Source organism: Vicia villosa, unplaced genomic scaffold (genome assembly GCF_029867415.1).
Source record: "Vicia villosa cultivar HV-30 ecotype Madison, WI unplaced genomic scaffold, Vvil1.0 ctg.000726F_1_1, whole genome shotgun sequence".
NCBI lineage: Eukaryota > Viridiplantae > Streptophyta > Magnoliopsida > Fabales > Fabaceae > Vicia > Vicia villosa.
Window position 1 is genome coordinate 282228 of NW_026705326.1, and position 18254 is coordinate 300481.

At 35.9% G+C, this 18254-nt stretch overlaps 2 protein-coding genes across 3 annotated transcripts; one reads left to right on the forward strand and one right to left on the reverse strand.

Annotated features, from left to right (window-relative positions):
- The first annotated feature begins 910 nt into the window (after positions 1-910).
- Positions 911-5542, forward strand: LOC131630711 (BTB/POZ and TAZ domain-containing protein 4-like). 2 transcript variants are annotated; one of them, XM_058901462.1, is made up of 6 exons: positions 911-1148; positions 3223-3494; positions 3873-4003; positions 4376-4682; positions 4779-5092; positions 5169-5542. In XM_058901462.1, exons 2-6 carry the CDS (start codon positions 3237-3239, stop codon positions 5287-5289), a joined length of 1131 nt encoding a protein of 376 aa, XP_058757445.1. In that variant the 5' UTR covers positions 911-1148; positions 3223-3236; the 3' UTR covers positions 5290-5542. The 2 variants fall into 2 exon arrangements, with proteins under 2 accessions (XP_058757445.1, XP_058757444.1); XM_058901461.1 differs by having other exon boundaries at positions 912-1148; positions 3218-3494.
- A 757-nt stretch (positions 5543-6299) lies between these two features.
- On the reverse strand, positions 6300-10753 carry LOC131630712 (formin-like protein 6). The gene is made up of 4 exons (XM_058901463.1): positions 9128-10753; positions 8805-9016; positions 7652-7893; positions 6300-7562 (listed from the first exon to the last, which is right to left on the reverse strand). Exons 1-4 carry the CDS (start codon positions 10597-10599, stop codon positions 6765-6767), a joined length of 2724 nt encoding a protein of 907 aa, XP_058757446.1. The 5' UTR covers positions 10600-10753; the 3' UTR covers positions 6300-6764.
- Positions 10754-18254: the final 7501 nt, after the last annotated feature.

The window sequence follows — 18254 nt, forward strand, 5'->3', positions numbered from 1 at the left end:
TTTGTTAGCTAGTGTGTCAAAAAATGTCACATGAGAGGTAAACGTATGGATGAAAAATATTATGATTTTTTTATCAATATGCCACAAAAATGAAAATAAAATACCAATATGCCACAAATTGAAAAAAAAAATTCCAAAATGCCCTCTTTACAGTTGGGGTTCGTCCAACCCTTGGCCGACCCTATGAAAAAAAATTTATTTAGTTGGAGTTCGGTCAACTCTTGGACGAACACTTGAAAATTGTAGAAAATTTTTTAAATCGGTTAAGAGGATATCCGACTTAACAAGTGAAAATTTCAGGTTCCGCACTTGTTAAGTCAGGTATTAATTTTAACTGACAAAAAGTTTCCTGTGTTAAGGAAGAAACCTGAAATTTCCACCTTTTAAGTCGGTTATCCTTTTAACCGACTTAAAGTTTTTTTACAATTTTTCATTTATTCGTCCAAGGGCTGGCCGAACTCCAACTGAATAATTTTTTTTCATGGGGTCGGCCAAGGGTTGGACGAACCCCAACTGCAAAGAGGACATTTTGGAATTTTTTTTTCAATTTGTGGCATATTGGTATTTTATTTTCATTTTTGTGGCATATTAATAAATATTCCAATATTAAAAAAAAAATTAAAAAAAAATTCCAAAAATATTAAGATGATTATCCAAAAAAAATGGTAAAGTAAAAAATTAAAATTGTTTTTTTAATATATTTAAGAGCCCATAACTTATTTAACTATAATAAAAAGAATAAAATTCGGAGAGTAGATTGAGTAGATGACAGGCAATAGAAACAGAAACTGACAAATGATAAAATCTATCAAGATATGACAAAAATCCAAATGTGCGTGGCGAAGACGTGACAGTAATTGATATTTTTAGCTAGGAAGCGTAAGCACCCACAGGCCATCACAGTGACAGATAGATAGACTTGGACAGATTTTTTTTCTTGTAACCCTTTATATTTATTTGCACTTCCGTAGATATCTCTCAATGAAAGAGAGAAGAAGAAGGGTGACTCTCTTTCCCCCAAACCCTTGATTCCTCTCTTTCCTTTCTCCTTTCCGTCAACCACGCTTTCTCTTTTCTTCTGACTTCCATTTCGGGTTAAACGTCGTCGTTTCGCCGTCGAACGTTTCGTCGCCGAACGTCTCATTAAGGTAATCCTCACATTTAATTCATTTCCATTTTTATTTTTTTATTTATGTTTTCATATGAAATTCTGTTGTTGATGAAAGATGAATGATGAATTCGTTGATTTCTCGATCAATTCTTGAGCAGTTTAGTTAGATTCTCTGGTTTTTGTAGAATTTAGATTTTGTTTATTGTTAATTCTGATTATATAATACATTAATTAATTAGAAAAGATGTTGTTTGACAAATTGTGATATAGGAAATTGTTAATGAGAAGGAATTATGGCATGGATTTTTTAGGTGATGATTTTCTTAAATTAAAATTGAAAATCAAAATCGAACCTTGGGTTGAGATTTATATAGAATTAGTGATGATAGTTATGTTTGAACATTGAAGAGTTTGGCAGGATGATAGTTGAGATATTTAACTTAATACATGTTTGGATTAGATTAACCGCGAGGTTGGCGAAATTAAGATTAATTTTATTGAAAAATAATCAAAATCACATTGATATACTGTGATTTTTGTTTAACATTGTCAATGGAAACATGTAATAAGAGGTATGATTGAAGTCTGTGTGATTAGTTTTTCTCGGGGAATAGTTTTTGGATAGTTGATTGAGTTATTGACATGAAGTTTCTCTCCGACTAATGTTGGTTCCCGGTTCCCTTTCTCCATGTGTTGTTTCTCTGTTCTGTATTTGTGTCTCCTGTTCTACATTTGTTTCAGTAACTAGGCAATTGCATCTCTGAAATTGTAACCATCAGTAACCAAGCAATTGGGTTCGAGTGGTAAACGAGCTCCTGCTAAGGACAGTGACCTTGATATTGTAGCATAAAAATAGTTCTTGCGTTAAGTTTACCTGTTAGACAACATGTTACCAAACAAAAGTCTAATAGACAATTTCATCCCTGATAGTTGTGTTGTCATGCGGAGTCTTCATATATTGCCACATTTTCATTTAATATATCACATGATATTCTGTAACAGTTAAACTTAACAGAGGGACCATTTGGTGTTACAATATCAGTTCAGAGAAAAAATAGCTAATTCATAAAAGTTATTGGCAAATTTTACCAACAATTACAAATTTACTAACATTTGTTTCCTTGAATTATCCCTTTATTATTTTATACAAAATTACTTTTTACAGATGCTTTTTTTCCTTTCTTTCCTTGAAATATTGCTATTCATATAGTCAAAAGAAATATTATTTTCACAATAATTCTTTATTCAAATATAGTAATTTGATTATTTTGACATTTTAAAAATATTTTTTCATTTATTCTAAGTTTTGACTGAATGTATATTTTTCGTGTAATAATTAAAGAGAATATATTTTTTGATTTTACATTATGTGTATCACTTTTTTATTTTTTTATTGGGGATATACATGCATATCATGTAGAATAAATGTAATTTTTACCACTTTTTCATTTATTCGTATGACTGATTTATAGGAAGAAGAATGTGTGTTAAGGTTTTAATTTGTTATCAAACTTTAAAAGGATTTATGTGTCTTCATCAATGTATAAAAGAGTTTTAGGACATGTAGACCAGTCATAGTGTTGAATGTTTGTACATGTAAGATGAGTTAAACACACCATTTCTGCCACGCAGTGTAAATAACAAGTACATCCGTTTTTTATTGTAATAATTGTGTTTAAAAGGTTATTGACGTAAATATTTATAAAATAAAAGTATTAAATTGTTTAAAAAAAATCATAAGGGACTAATATGTTAAAAATATCCCACTTAGAGGGTCATGGTAGATAGTATGTATTTGGCCTAAAAATTGACTCAATTTTGTTATACATAAAAAAAGTTATGATTATTTGACAGCAGTATTCTATCAGTAAATAAGGAAATTTACCAATCTTATCCAAACCTATGTGTAATGGCTTATCTTAATCATACAATAAAAGGAAATATTTGAAACATGATATTTTATAATCTTTTCCAATGCTTTTAATTCAATTGATCTTATCTTAACTTATCCTTATTTATCTATATAGAAAGTAAAAATATATATCTTATCCTTATTTATCTATATAAATATTACAAGAAAACTTGATGATTTATATGTTTATGCAGAGCAGTGAAGAATAAACTGATGGCTAACATGGATGGCAAATCACTCCTGAGTTGTAAGAAATCCATTCCCATACCACCTCCTTCGCGTCAATCAGCCGCAACAGGTTATCCTTGCGAGTATGTGGTGATGAATAATTTAGCACCGAGAGGGCGAAGCAGTCGTGTCCCTACTGCAACAAAAGATTTGTGGGAGCGCCTTTTCAACGAAGGTTATAAAGCCGATGTTCGCATTAATACTGATAACGGTGGCATTGTTTATGCTCATTCTAACATTATTGTAAGTTCATCCATCCCACTTGATTTTGTATATGCATGGGTATTACTGGGGAGTTACAATCAAAATTTCATCGTAAAACATGTAATTTAATTTCATCGTAAAACATGTTTTTCAGTGAACTGTGCTCATACTTCTTTGAAAAATTAGTAGTAGACGCAAGGTTTTCATAGGGTTTAGCGGTACAGTTATAAAACAAGTCAATTTTTAGGTCGCACTTGTCATTTCTTAAGAGTTGATTAATATACAGATAACAACTAGAGTAGACATGGTTAGTATGGTACTACGCTAGTATGATCTGCTGTCGTCATGGAATACTGATATTTATCTTATCTTGAATTCAACTGGTGTGAATTACACTCACTTTATACTATATGACAGGGGATGGCTTCTCCTGTATTGGGAGGTATGCTGAAGCAAGCAAATCGTTCCAAACGATGGCGATCAATCTCAATTTTTGGGGTTCCACATGATGCAGTACGAGTTTTTATTCGATTCTTGTACTCTTCCTGGTATGTTTGATCCCCTAATGAATCTCAAAATTATCAAAATGTTTTGTCCCCCTGTACTGTAGGATCATGCTTCATAACATTCTTTAAAATTATATTTGCTCAAATTAGATTCCATTGCTTGATTATTTATTGAAATACTTCCACTCACTGCCGGTAGGCAAATGTAAAACAATATCAATTGGTTGCGGAGAGTTCCTGGCTAATTACATCAGCAAAACCCGAATATATCATTTTCAAAGTAGTAGAAATGTGAAATTGAAACAAATGCAAATGTTAAAACAATCCTTTTCTGACTGCCTTTTAGTTGCTGCGGCTGAAATGCATTTTGCATCATATAAATGTGCTGAATTTTGTGTGCCTTTTTTTTTTTAGTTACGAGAACGAAGAAATGAAGGAATTTGTCCTACATTTGTTGGTGCTGTCACATGTATATGCGGTCCCTCACTTGAAGCGTGAATGTGAACAGAAGCTAGAATTGGGTTTACTCACCATAGATAATGTAGTGGATGTATTTCAACTTGCATTACTGTGTGATGCACCACGGCTCAGTCTCGTTTGTCATCGTAAAATACTAAAAAACTTCAAAACTGTTTCGGAGTCAGAAGGATGGAAAGCAATGAAGCAGAGCCACCCGATTCTAGAAAAGGAACTTCTGGAGTCAATGATTGAAGAAGAAAATGTAAGGCTCTGTCTCTGCCTCTAGTTTTTTGTATCTTACACAAAAATAATTAGGCCACAATCTAATTGAATTTTTTTGAACGAACTTATTAATCAGAGTAAGAAGGAGAGGATCAGAAAAATGAATGAAAAAGAGGTCTATCTGCAGTTATACGATGCAATGGAAGCTCTTGTTCACATATGTAGAGATGGTTGTCGAACTATTGGCCCTCATGATAAAGACTTCAAAGCAAACCAACAACCGTGTAGGTATACATCTTGCAAAGGGCTAGAACTTCTTGTTCGCCATTTTGCTGGTTGCAAGTTGAGAGCCCCAGGAGGTTGTGCCCATTGTAAAAGGATGTGGCAACTGTTGGAGCTTCATTCTCGACTATGCGCTGATCCAAATTCATGTAGAGTGCCTCTGTGCAGGTAACAATTTTATCCAACGTTGTACTTAAGTCAGCTGAATCATTCAGATGAATTATAACAAATCCTTTCATTTCAGGAACTTTAGACAGAGACTAGCAAAACAAAGCAAGAAAGACGAAATTAGATGGACAATATTGGTTGAGAAGATCTTGAAAACAAGAGGAATTGGGATTGCACCATGCTTTCGGCCACTATGACTGGTTTTCCGGGAATATAGAACTATAGAATATAGCAGTTGATATGTAAAAACATGTCCGAATTGTAAAGTTTATTAATGTATTATGTTGGTATTAAATGTTCCTTAAGGATGAAGTGTCGCTCCTCTCTACTACTTTATTGTAAAAAATATATTTCAGAGGAATCCTTTCTTCCAACATCTATCTGATGTGTTAAATGAACTTGGACCCTTACACGACATTTCAATTTAAAACTAGTGTGTATTGTTTTTAACTTGTGTGTATTGTTTTTAACTTGTGTGTATTGTTTTACATAAATGCATCCTTAGTCTCAATGATTTGGAACCATATGTGAACACCTTATTCTGTCAATTTTGACTACATTTAACATTTCTTCTTTAAAGAATAATGGTACGTTTGGATTCACGGTGGAATATGCCCAGACGCACGTCCACTAAAAGCTAGAATTTCTAGCTTCTTAAAAACTCAACAAAATCACGGCAGAATGCTTCCCAAACGTACGTTTTTTATTCCAAACGTGAAACCAAACACACCATAAGTCATTGAAATCAAAAACCTTTCTTAATTGATACTATGAATATCAATGACAGTTGGTCCATGTGATGAAGAATTGGATTCTTTATAAAGGAACAACTAAAAAAGGAAAAGAAAAAGTAGCGTCTAGCAAAGCCATTGGATAGTGAAACAGTGGTGATTTACAGCTAGTTCTTTACTAAAGTATCCATCATTCCCTTTATTCAACATAAGTATCTTATCTTTTCCTTCTTAATGTTTACTTTTGAAACCCCTTTTGTTCTTTTCCTTGGATCACCAGTGCAAGGAATTGATAGTCTTGTTGATCCAATTATTGGGGGTAGAATTAAAGGGTAAAAGCTGGTCTACTGCTTGGAAATAGGAAGGGATTTATTTTGTTGATTGAAGTGATTTCTTTGCTTTAGTGAGAAAAGATAAATAGAAAATCAATCACGAAATCTAATGTACTAGTATAAACCTTACAATGTAGATACAAATGAAGAAATTGCTGCAAAACAGCTATTTATTATCAGTATTTGATGTTTAAAAAATTACATATAGAGCCTCTTACGTAAATCAAAACATTCACACCATTAAAATGTGTGGAACTATGTCTCTAATCTAATAGCACCTATTTTGACTTGTAGCATACGTATTTCAGTGGAAGAAACAAAATGATGCATTTCTTGCACCTCCCATTTGAATGAGGATAATGTCATTGGCATGAATCTTTGTAGCCCATTTGAGTAAATGTCGAAATCGTTTCAACCGTATGCTCCTTTCTCTTCGTCGCAATGAACATGCATTTAACATGTTTGATGTTTTATCTCATTGAAAATTGTCCTTCACTGTTACTACTGGTGAAATGGTATTAAACCCAATGAGAATTTAAATTTGCAGAGTCATTCATTTACTTTCACTGTTATTTTGAGAGGCTATTGTTTCTATTTGTATTCACAATATTAAGGGGATGATGAGCTTTCCTCATCTGAGCTTCTATCTTGTTTCCCATTGTACCTGTTAAGAACCGGTAACGGTGCATTTGAAGCTATTCTGAAGGATCTTGAAGCTCCGCCGACGATTCTATCATGCATCCTTCCCACTTCTTTGCAAACCAAATCCAAAATGTTTAGAAAATCTCTCACAATCATGAAAATTCTTAAAGGGTGTGCTTCTTCTTTTGCTGCATTCCCATGAAAGTATTCAGTAACTTCTTTCACAAGGAATAAAGCCTCTCTCTCATGAGCCTTAATTTTCACAATTTCATCTTCTGCATATTTCAAAAAGAGCTTCGTGGAATTAAAGAATTTGCCTCTCATATCTGGCTTTTCATATTGCAAAACAAACCGCACTTTTTCAAGCCCCGTTTCAAGCTTTGTAACGTAGCCACTTAAGACATCTGAGTCCATTCCTGCTGCTTTTTTGACACTATCAAGGTCTTTACTGAGACCAGCCACAACATGCAATCCTTTCTTCTTAAACTGCTCCTCGTTAAATTTGGACTCCATTTGTTCGGGAATATTTCTGTTTGCAGATTCAGTTTCTGCACCTTCAGATCTAATGATCTCTTGGACAACAAAGTGGAGTAATGTGGTTTTTCCATCTGTTCCCTTTATATCTGCGAGTTTTAGGAGTGTGTCGAGTTTGAAAGCTTTAGCGTCACCTCGATTAGTGCCGACATTCATTCTGTTTCCTGTCCTGAGGACAGCTTCAAGGAGTTTGAAGAATAACCGACTGTTCCTTAATTCCTCACTTGCTGCCTGACAGGTAGGTAATAACAAATTAATGGTTAGTTTGTTAAAAGACATCAAGAATTCAAAGATAACAAGGAATTGAAAGTTCGCCATACCTCAAGGGTTTGGAAAGACTTCTTGAGGTAGTTGATTTCTGAATCAAAACTGGCTCTGTATAGCATGGCTTCAACTCTTTTGAAGGCAAAAGGGATATCAAGCACTGCTTTAAGAAATCTCTCTGCAGATCCAAGTTTTGAGAGATCGCCGTTAAAGTTTTTCAATTTTATCTCTTCCTCTTTAGTAGGAGCCATCTTTACTAGGGTTTCCAATAGCTCAGCACCCAAACCTTCAGGATTCCCTATTCCATTAAAAAATAACACCCATAAGTCCATGTTGACAAAGTGAAAAAACTTGAAGCAAATAATCATTTGAGTAATATCGACATGTTACTAAGAAATAAGAGCGGCAACGCCACGACTCGTGCATATGCACGTGTATCCTACTAGTTTCACAAATATTAGACATTTATTTCTGTTTCAATTAATTAATTTTTGGCATTCGCACAATTCAAAGTTTATTTTCTTTTAGACATCTATGGAGAAAGCATAGAGAATGATTTGGTATATCATCTTTGATCACTCGCTAAACCAGGACGCTATTGCTTTTAGAGGAAGCACCGACCAGTTAGAACAAAAAGACAAATCTAAGTTCTTTAAGAACACATGTTAGCTGATTTTGGTGGCAATTGCAGTAACTAGTTTAATGACAAAAATTATTCGGTAAAAGAAGACAAAAACAGCTTGTGAGTTAGATACGTTTATCAATTAAGATGTCCTTGTTTATATTCTTCTCAAGTACATTGTATGAGTTGGATCTGGTTTTTACCACATTCTGAAATCCCAGTACATGAAAACCTAGATTTGCACCTCCCTTTAAATAACATAATGATGCACAAGGACATTGACATACTACATTACACATGCAGTTGATGAAGACTTTTTGTTTTCATGTTGTTGAGCCATGCTTCTCTTCAAATTTTTCCATATGACATACATAAACTGAATTGATCATTAAATCTATGCCTAAGTGAATCAACATTGTAGATGAAGGCGCCATAAATACACAAGAAAATCTAAAATCACCCAATTGGTATGTTTTACCGAAATTAGAAAGTGTGACTTGAAAGTTTTCTCATCTACCATGCAAGTAAGTATTAAAGTATATACACCAAAAAAGGGAAAGATAGAATGGAAGAAAGAAACAACTTACCATCTAAAAGAGCTTCAGAAACCTCATCTCTTGTCACATTCAGTGCCCTTAGAAGTATAGCTATGTTCTGTGACTTCTTAGGATCTAACACCTTGTTCTCATGATCAAGAGAGGGAAGAACTGATTTTCTAACCCCTTGTTCTTTCGGTTTTGGAGCAGAATTCACTGTATTGTTGCAGCCAAACAAGGACTCCATCATATCCTCATTTAATCTATTATCATTAAAAAATACCACACAACAACAAATATTAATTCACAATTGTACTTGAACAACTACTACAATCTCAAAAATATACAGAGAATTTGATATTAAATATACTCACTGAAATGAACTTGATTTTATTTGGTCCCACACGGTAGCACGATCTGAAGTAGCTCGAACTTTATCCCAATGCAAAGCTTTCAACTTCGGTTTTCCACTTTCCGTTTCATTAGCTTCACCTTCAAACCTCTCAGAAGAAGATCTCACACTCTCACCATTAATATTATCAACATGATCTGAAACAGACTCTGAACTTTTTGTTACACTAAAAGCTGAATCATCCCCTACGCTTAACCTCTTTAGAGATGCAGAAGATGCTGAAACCGTCGGCGGCGACAATGACTTTCGAATCATTGGTGGTGGTGGAGGTGGTGGCGGAGGAGCAGGAGCTGGTGGCGGTGGTGGTGGTGGTGGTGGAGGAGCAGGAGTAGATAGAGGTTTAAGTGAAGAAAATGTATTAGTTGTTGATTGAAGATGCGCCAAATTCGGAGGTGGTGGCGGTGCTGAGAATTTCGGCTTCCTTGAATGTCCTCCTCCGGCGGTTAACTGTTTTTCTGGTAGATGACGTGGCGGATTTGGAGTCTGTTTGATAGACGGTATGATGACGTGTCGTATATCCGGCGACGCAGCAGAGAGACGAGATTTCGGTGAAGTTCTCTTCGATAACGGAAGAGGCGTAACCGTCGAATGATTATCTCTCTTCACAGAGTTACCGTTAAAGAGACGCGTAACCGGCGTGTAAAATCCGTCTTCTTGACTTACCGACGAGTTCTGCGGCGAATGAAACGCTGTCTCGTTACTTTCCTCATCGGAAGAAGACGGAGACATCGCCGGCGGGATGTTTCCGTCGGCATGAGGCTTACTTAACGGCGGCATTGGCTGCAATTCAGGACTCGGTCGATACCGATCGGATCGCTTAACGGAATTCAGTTTATGATACGGCGAACGGTTAGGCTTTTCTGTTTCTCTGGGATCGTTGACCGTCGTTGACCTTCTGGAAGGTTCCACAGTCCCAATATAGAGAAAACTCGACGGTACCGGAGCTGCTGAATTTGAATCATGTTGATTATTGTTCCTCTGTGTGCTATCACTCACTAGCTTCTGTGTATCCGCAGGGTGTTTTGCTCTGTGTTTGTATAAAAAGAAAGCCAACGCCGACAACATTCCAAGCGTCACAATTCCAACGGAGATCACAATGGCAACCTTTTTCGTTCCTTTTGCTGGCTGTGTTGCTGTTGGATTCGCCGTTGAAGCGTTTGGTGTTGTTGTTACCGGTGCTGCTTGATTCTGATTCGACGGTGGTCCTTCTGGATATTCATGGAAGAATGGAATGTTGTTGGGAGAAGGTGGTGGTGGTGTGACGGTGGGGGTTGGTGGTGGAGCTGAAGTCGCCGGGAATAATGGTTGATGGAGGATCCTCCTGTGATGATCGGATTCATTTTTTGTAGTGTTGAGTTTGATTGATACAGAGAGTGTGAAGAAGAAGATGAAGATGAAGATTATGATATTGAAGGTTGAATTATGAAGTTTCATGATGAATTTTGATGAGTTTGTTGAACAAAATTCATGTCTGAATTTAGTTGTTCCGTAAATTGCTCGACTGGAATAATGAAGAGAGAGAAAGAGGAAACTTCTTTCGGCTGTAAGATCTAGATGCTCTGTTTTTCTCTTCCGACAGATTCCGTCAGCACAAATCGCATTTATATTTTCTCTTTTACCTTTATTTTATTTTATATTATTTTCGTTTTTTTCTTTTTAATTTATGTCACCGTCAAACCGATTTTCTGATTTTTAATAAATACGTAAATAGAAATACATTTGCATGATAATAAATGAGTATATGCGGACAAAAATAAACTGGGAGTTGGACTGAGAATGAAACGTGGTACTATTGTTTGCAATTCGTGTCTCGTTTTTAAATTCAGCTATTTAGTATAAATTATATATAAATAAATAAATAAGGAAAATGGTAGTTATGGAGAAGTAGTGATATTAAAATATTGTGTACGTTGGTGTGTGTTCGTAAGTAGGTAGGCAAGGCACAAATTCGATCTTGGAAGCCGTTATATGTTGCGTGAGTTTAGTGACTAATATAAGTTCATTGCCTTTGCCTTTTATCTTTTCTTTGCTTGATGCTTAGCTTCGGTGTTTCAAGTTCAAAAGCCTTATATATGATGAGACTTGTCTTGCACATACTTAGCCTAAGTTTGATATATCTGAAGTTGATCAAAGAAGCAATTTATTTTGATTTAATTTTTAAAAAAGTGTTTTGTACGATGTACATAGTAATTTAAATGTGTTTGATAAGTTTTTCAAAGTAAATTGATGAGAACAACTTAAAAAATAAGCACTTCTGGACTGCATGAATTGGTTTTTTTGTGTGAGTAACCGGTTACGTGAAAAGGCGTAACCGGTTACGGAAGGCAATTTCACTTATGCACTTTTTTGTTGATCGAAAGTGTAACTGATTATAGCATTTGGCATCACTGGTTACGAATCCGTGTTTGGGTTTTTTGGCAAAGATGATCAAGTTCCCACTAATCTTCCATAATCTGATGCAAAGATGACCATCGTCTCCAACGATCGAGTTCCCACTAATCTTCCAACCCTTGATTCGAAGAACTACGATGAATGGTGCAAACAAATGAAGGTATTGTTTGGCTATCAAGATGTTCTTGAAGTGGTTAACAATGGAGTTACTCCACTTATGGCAGAAGCTACAAAAACTCAGAAGGCTGCACACAAGGAAGAAAAGAAGAAAGTTTACAGGGCACTCTTCTTGATTCATTCTTGTGTGTCAATGGTGACAACTTTGAAAAAGTTGGCGATTGCGATCAGCGAAGCAAGCTTGGGAGATCTTGAAGAAAGCTTATGAGGGGGATGATAAAGCAAAAGTGGTGAGGTTACAAAATAACAAGCGATAGTTCGAATTGGTTCAAATGGAAGAGAAGGAGACAATCAGCGAATATGTAACGCGCATTACGCGTTGGTGAATCAAATCAAGTCTTGCGGGGAAATGTTTTGGAGCATAATGTTGTGTTGAAGATCTTGCGTTCTTTAACATCAAGATTCGACAACATTGTAGTGGCAATTGAAGAATCAAATGACCTTTCGACACTGAGCAAAGAGGAGCTTTACAGCTCTCTTGAGGCTCATGAACAAAGGATGGATGAAAGGGGAAATGACAAAGCTAAAGCGGAGATTATGTTGCGAGCACAGTTCAACGAGAAGAGTAAAAGATCGAAAGGAAAATAGGCTTCCAGAGGAAAGTCAAATTTCCAAAATTTTGGTGGAAAAGATCCACAAAATTTGAAGGTTTCGATGGGACAAAGAGGTGAAAGCAACTCCAAAGGTAGTGGTAAAGGCAACAACATCAAGAAGATTGAGAAGAGTAATGTGATATGTTATAATTGTCATAGACTTGGTCATTTCGCAAGAGATTGTAATGCAAAATCAAGGGAAAATCAAAGCGATGGGGCTAAGGTTGCTCGACAGGAGGTGGATGATGATAACACGCTTCTGGTTATGATCACAGAGGAGAATTATGGCAGTTATAAGCTACTGGACAACATCAGTAGCTTTTGCAAGTTGCTAGACAACAGCTGCAGCAATTTGAAAAATGCTACAGAAGCGCGTTCGAAACAAAACATAATGGTAACGGTTTGAGATGGAGTCCATGGCAGTGATGAGTGATACTTTGATTCTCGTTGTTTAACATATATCAAAAGATAGAAAGGATTGGTTTGTCAAAATCAATTAAGCACGAAGAATAAGGTGAAATTCGCGGACGATACCACCTCAGCGGCCGATGGGGTCGGTGATATTTTGATCATGAGAAGAGATGGTGGGCATTCCTTGATCAAATATGTGATGTACATTCCAGGAATCAAATGTAATCTCTTGAGAATTGGCCAATTACTTTAGAAGGATTACATGATTCGTATGGAAAACAAGACTTTGCGCGTTTTAGACCGAAACGGGGTTTTAGTCCTTAAAGCGCCTATGGATGCCAATAAGACTTTCAAGATAGAGTTGAAGGTGATGGAGCATAGGTGTATTGCTACAACAGCAAGTTGAGAAGAGTGGTTCTGGAACTACCATCTTGGACATCTCGATTTTCGAGACCTCGACGCGTTACAAGGGATGGTATGGTAATCGGGTTGCCAAAGAGTGTGTGCAAGGGAAGCTGTACAAGAGTAATTTCAACAAGGATGCAGGTCATAGGACAACATCAACCTTGAGGTGGTGTACTTTGATGTGTGCGTTCCAATGCAAGTAAACACGTATGGTGGTAATAGGTACTTTGTTACCTTTATCGATGACTTTAGTAGGGAACTATGGATATACCTAATCAAGATAAAGGATGAGGTATTTGATGTGTTCAAAAGATTTAAGTCCATAGTTGAGCGGCAAAGTGGTCACAAACTCAAAATTCTCAAAACAGATGGTGAAAGTGAATATACCTAAAATGAGTTTTGGAAGTATAATGATGAAGAGGGAATAGTACGTGAGATTGTGCCACCCTACACGCCACAACATAATGTTGTTGTCGAGAGGAAAAATCGTTCAATAATGAACTTGGTTCAAAGCATGTTAAAGGGAAAAGACTTGCCAAATGAGCTATGAGGTGAAGCCGTTTCTACAACCGCCTATTTATTGAATAGGTGCCCTATAAAGAAGCTTGATAAGGTGACTCCAGAAAAGGTATTGTCTGGATTTAAACCAAGCTTAAGTCATTTGAAAGTTTTCAATTCGATAGCATTTTGACACGTGTTGGGCTAGCTTCAAAAGAAGTTGGATGACAAGTGAGATGACGTTGCTCGTTGGTTATCATCATACTAGAGGTTATAAATTGTTTGATGTTGCAAACAAGAAGATCGTAATTAGTCAGGACGTTGTGGTCGAAGAACTAAGGCCTTTTGATAATAGAAAAATGAATTTGATAGGTCTTGTAACCAGTCGCCAGAATGGCGTAACCGATTACGGGCGCAATTTTCTACTTCATGGGGCTGCTAGAACTAATATGACAGAGGGCCTAATCGGTTACGAGATTCCTGTAACTTGTTGCGATAATGAAAATTCAGAAAATCAGGTTGTAGGAGGTATTGTACAACAACCTGTCGAAGCCGAAATCGGTGAAAATAATAGACGACCAACTAGACAGCGTGGTTTGCCTCAGAGACTCCAAAATTGTGAAGTATTTCGGGATAACGAGATCAATAATGATGGTGATTTCATTCACTTTGTGCTTATGGCCGAATTCGAGCCCGTCAGCGCGGAAGAGGCATTAAGTGATCCAAAGTGGGTGTGTGTGATGAAAGAGAAGCTGGAATTGATTGAGAAAAATAGTACTTGGGAGTTTGTTGATCTACCAGAACGAAAGAAGCCAATAAATGTGATATGGGTCTATAAAGTGAAAGGAAAATCCCAAAGGTGAAATTGTCAAGCATAAGGCTCGACTAGTTGCAAAGGGATTTTTCAAAAAGAATGTACAGACTTTGATAAGGTGTTTGCACCTGTTGTTAGAATGGAAACCATAAAGCTAGTTGTTGGCATTGCAAATTGAAACAATTGGTTGATTTATCAAATGGGTGTGAAATCCGTGTTTTTGAATGGTCCACTCGAGGAGGAAGTTTATGTAGAACAACCTCCTGGTTTTGTTGTGATAAATCAAGAGGGAAGAGTGTACAAATTGAAGAAAACACTTTATGGTTTGAAACAAGCTCCAAGAACTTGAAACAAATGCATAGATGGTTTCCTAGTTAACGTTGGCTTCAAGAAATGAGTTTCTGAGCATGATGTCTATGTAAAGACAGATGCAATCAAGGATGTGATCATACTTTGCTTGTATGTGGATGACTTGTTGATCACGGGAAGCAATAAGTTGAGTATTTCTAAGTTCAAGAGTGAACTTATGGAAGAGTTTGAAATGAGTGACCTTGGGATTACAACTTACTTTCTTGGCATGGAGTTCGACAAGTCAAAATTGGGACTGCTCATGCACCAAAGGAAGTATGCACTTGAGATATTGAAGAAGTGTGATACGGAGCATTGTAATGTTGCCAATACACCAGCTCAAGTAAGGTTACATCTGTCCAAAAGTGATGATGAGCATAATGTGGATCCAACTTAATATAGAAGATTGATTGAATCATTTCGATACTTGTGCAATACACTGCCATATTTGGCATTTACTGTCGGTATTGCGAGTAGATTCATGGAGAGACCGAATTTATCTCACTTGGCAGTAGTTAAGAGGATCCTAAGATACATCAAAGGGACTTTTGGCTGCGAAATTTTCTTTCCCGTAGCAGATACAGGCAAAAAATGCAATTTACTCGGTTATATTGATTCCAATTGGTGCAGAGATAAAGATGATTGAAAGTATATGGTTGGTTATATCGTTATGCTCGGAGGAGAACCGATATCTTGGTGTCGTTATATGTGTGCACTCTCTTCTTGTGAGACCGAGTATATCGTTTCACTCTCTTCTTGTGAGACCGAGTATATCGTTGCATCGTTATATGTGTGCCAAGTTGTGTGGCTTATGAATCTGTTGAGAGAGCTGGGGCAACAATGTTTGGGAAGCTGTCACATTCTTGGTTGATAATGTTTCAGCCATTAACATTGCTAAGAATCCCATTGCACATGGGATGAGCAAGCATATTGAGATGAGATTTCATTACTTGAGGGATCTGATTTGTGAAGGCAAGCTGAGATTGGGATACTGTAGAAGCAAAGAACAAGTTGCGAATTTGTTGACAAAGCGAGTCACAAATAATGTGTTCAAGAAGTTGGTGATGAGCTTGGGCATGAAGAACTTGTAGAATTTGAATTAAAATGGTGTATTGGATGTATATAGTAATTCAAATATGTTGGATAAGCTTCTAGGAGCAAACTAATGAGAGCAACTTAAAAAATAAGCACTTCTGAACTACAAGAACTTTTTTTTTGTAAGCGTAACCGGTTACGTGAAAAGGAGTAACCGTTTACGGAAGGCAATTTTAGTTTTGCACTTTTTTTTGATCGAAGGCGTAACCGGTTACAATATTTGGCGTAATCGGTTACGAAACCGTGTTTGAGTTTTTGGCTTATTTTTTAAGTTGTTTTGTATTCCATTTATTTTACTCAACTTGAATAAGTACCCTCATTTGTAACATTAATTCTTTAATGCCAAATTCTCTCCTCATCTCAATTATTCTCTCTCTCTCTCTCTATTATTCTCTCACTTCATCTTCTCCAATTATCACTTTTCTCCATTGATTCACCAAAATAGTTTGTGTATGTTCCAACATTTTGAGCTGTGGCATAAGAAGATAAGTCTAATCCACAAGCTTAATCTATAATAACAACACATTAATTATTACTCCATCCGTCTTATAAAAAGTGTCTCATTTGCAATTTTTTCTATCTTAAAATAATTATTCTTTTACAATATCAATACAACATTTATTATTATTTTTCTACTACTGTATTCCTATTTATTAACTTTTTCTTTATTAAACCACTCTATTAACAACAATTAATAAGGGTATTCGAGTAAATTATATTAGTTTAATCATTAAAACCAACACATCTAATCATTTTCTTAAGAACCGCACATTGCTCAAATATGACACTTTTAATGAGACGGAGGGATTAGTGATTAAAGGAACATTTATATGAGAAATACACAATCACACTCATTCTTTTATTCAGATTATTGTTATGCATCCAATGATTTTTCATTATCTATGCTGGACAAACATGAGATAGTTATAATTGTTTCCTCTATATATGTGTGACATTGAGTCACACCCAAATATCTTTTCACTCATACTTACAACATTCCACCTCATTCATACACAAACTTGAACATTGCAGGGCTAACTTTTTTATAAGTACCCTATTTGATCACTAGAGAATCATAACCATTACACCAGAAACTTCGTTGTGGTGGTTATCTTTAACCTAACATATATTTTTATGAGAACCGTCTTCTGATTCTCTCAAATTCTCTTTCAAGTTTAAACTGATGTTGTATTGAAATGCCTAAGAAATATTCTCATCAAACAATCTCTGAGGTTCGAATTCAAAGCCAACAATTATCAGGAGAAATATGAAGTCATCATTGTCGAAATGACTTTGGCTAGAGAAATGGAGGCGTCCAATCTTAATGCTAAAAGTTTGTCTCGACGGTTCACCCACAAGCCAATAGACAAGTCGAGTCAGCCAACAAGGTAATTTTCTTTGAAATATCGAAGAAAATGGACGAAACCAAGGGTTTATGAGCAGAGCAATTACACAAGGTACATTCATTTTCATCTATCTTTGAGTTTTATGTTTCCTTCTCATGCCATGTGCTATTTTACTTAAGCACAACATTTGAAAAATTTCTGTGGTCGTATCACATGTCACCCTATTCTTCCACTATAGAAACACCATTTAAGATGGACATGGCGCGAATGATATGTTGTCAGTTGAGATCGATACGCCTACATGAAGGCTTAAGCATTTCAATGAAGAAGGTAAGGTGCACCCGTTGGCGCTAATGTTTCTTTATATACTAACAAAGTATCTAATTTCCTTATATAAAATTTATTGTATTTTTGTAAGTAAAGAGAGTGAAACATAGCTTAGATGTACATTTGATATGCTTGACGAGGCTTGATAAATTGATCAAGTCTAGGAATTGATAACCAAACAGAGAGCTGCTAAGTGGTATAACTCTATAGTAGTTTTGAAATACATGAAAGGGAGCAATCATGTGCTCAAGCATGTTGTTTCCCCTACCCGGATTGGAAATCTCCTCCTCAATTCAAAAGGACCCTATAGAGTACATGAGAAACTACCACACGACACATACAAACTAAAAAGTTGGATGGAATCTTGTTCTTTGAACCTATAACTCACTAAATCTTAGGTACTACTATAATTTACTATTCTTGTTAATCAAATAAGGTTGTGATATTCATTTTTCTAGTGTATGTGTTTTTTAAACTCTTTCGATTAATAACATAAGTCGGATGACATTCTTTTTCCCTATAAGGACATGGGTTTTTCTTACGAGGCACCATATTTTCTTAACTTGTTCGTCCATCAGATAATTTCTTTGTATGTCACACCTATAAGCCATTTTTTCTTGATTCCTAACAAGGAACCATTTTCTCCTTATGATATAATCTCTCTTAATTCATGAGGCGGAGTCA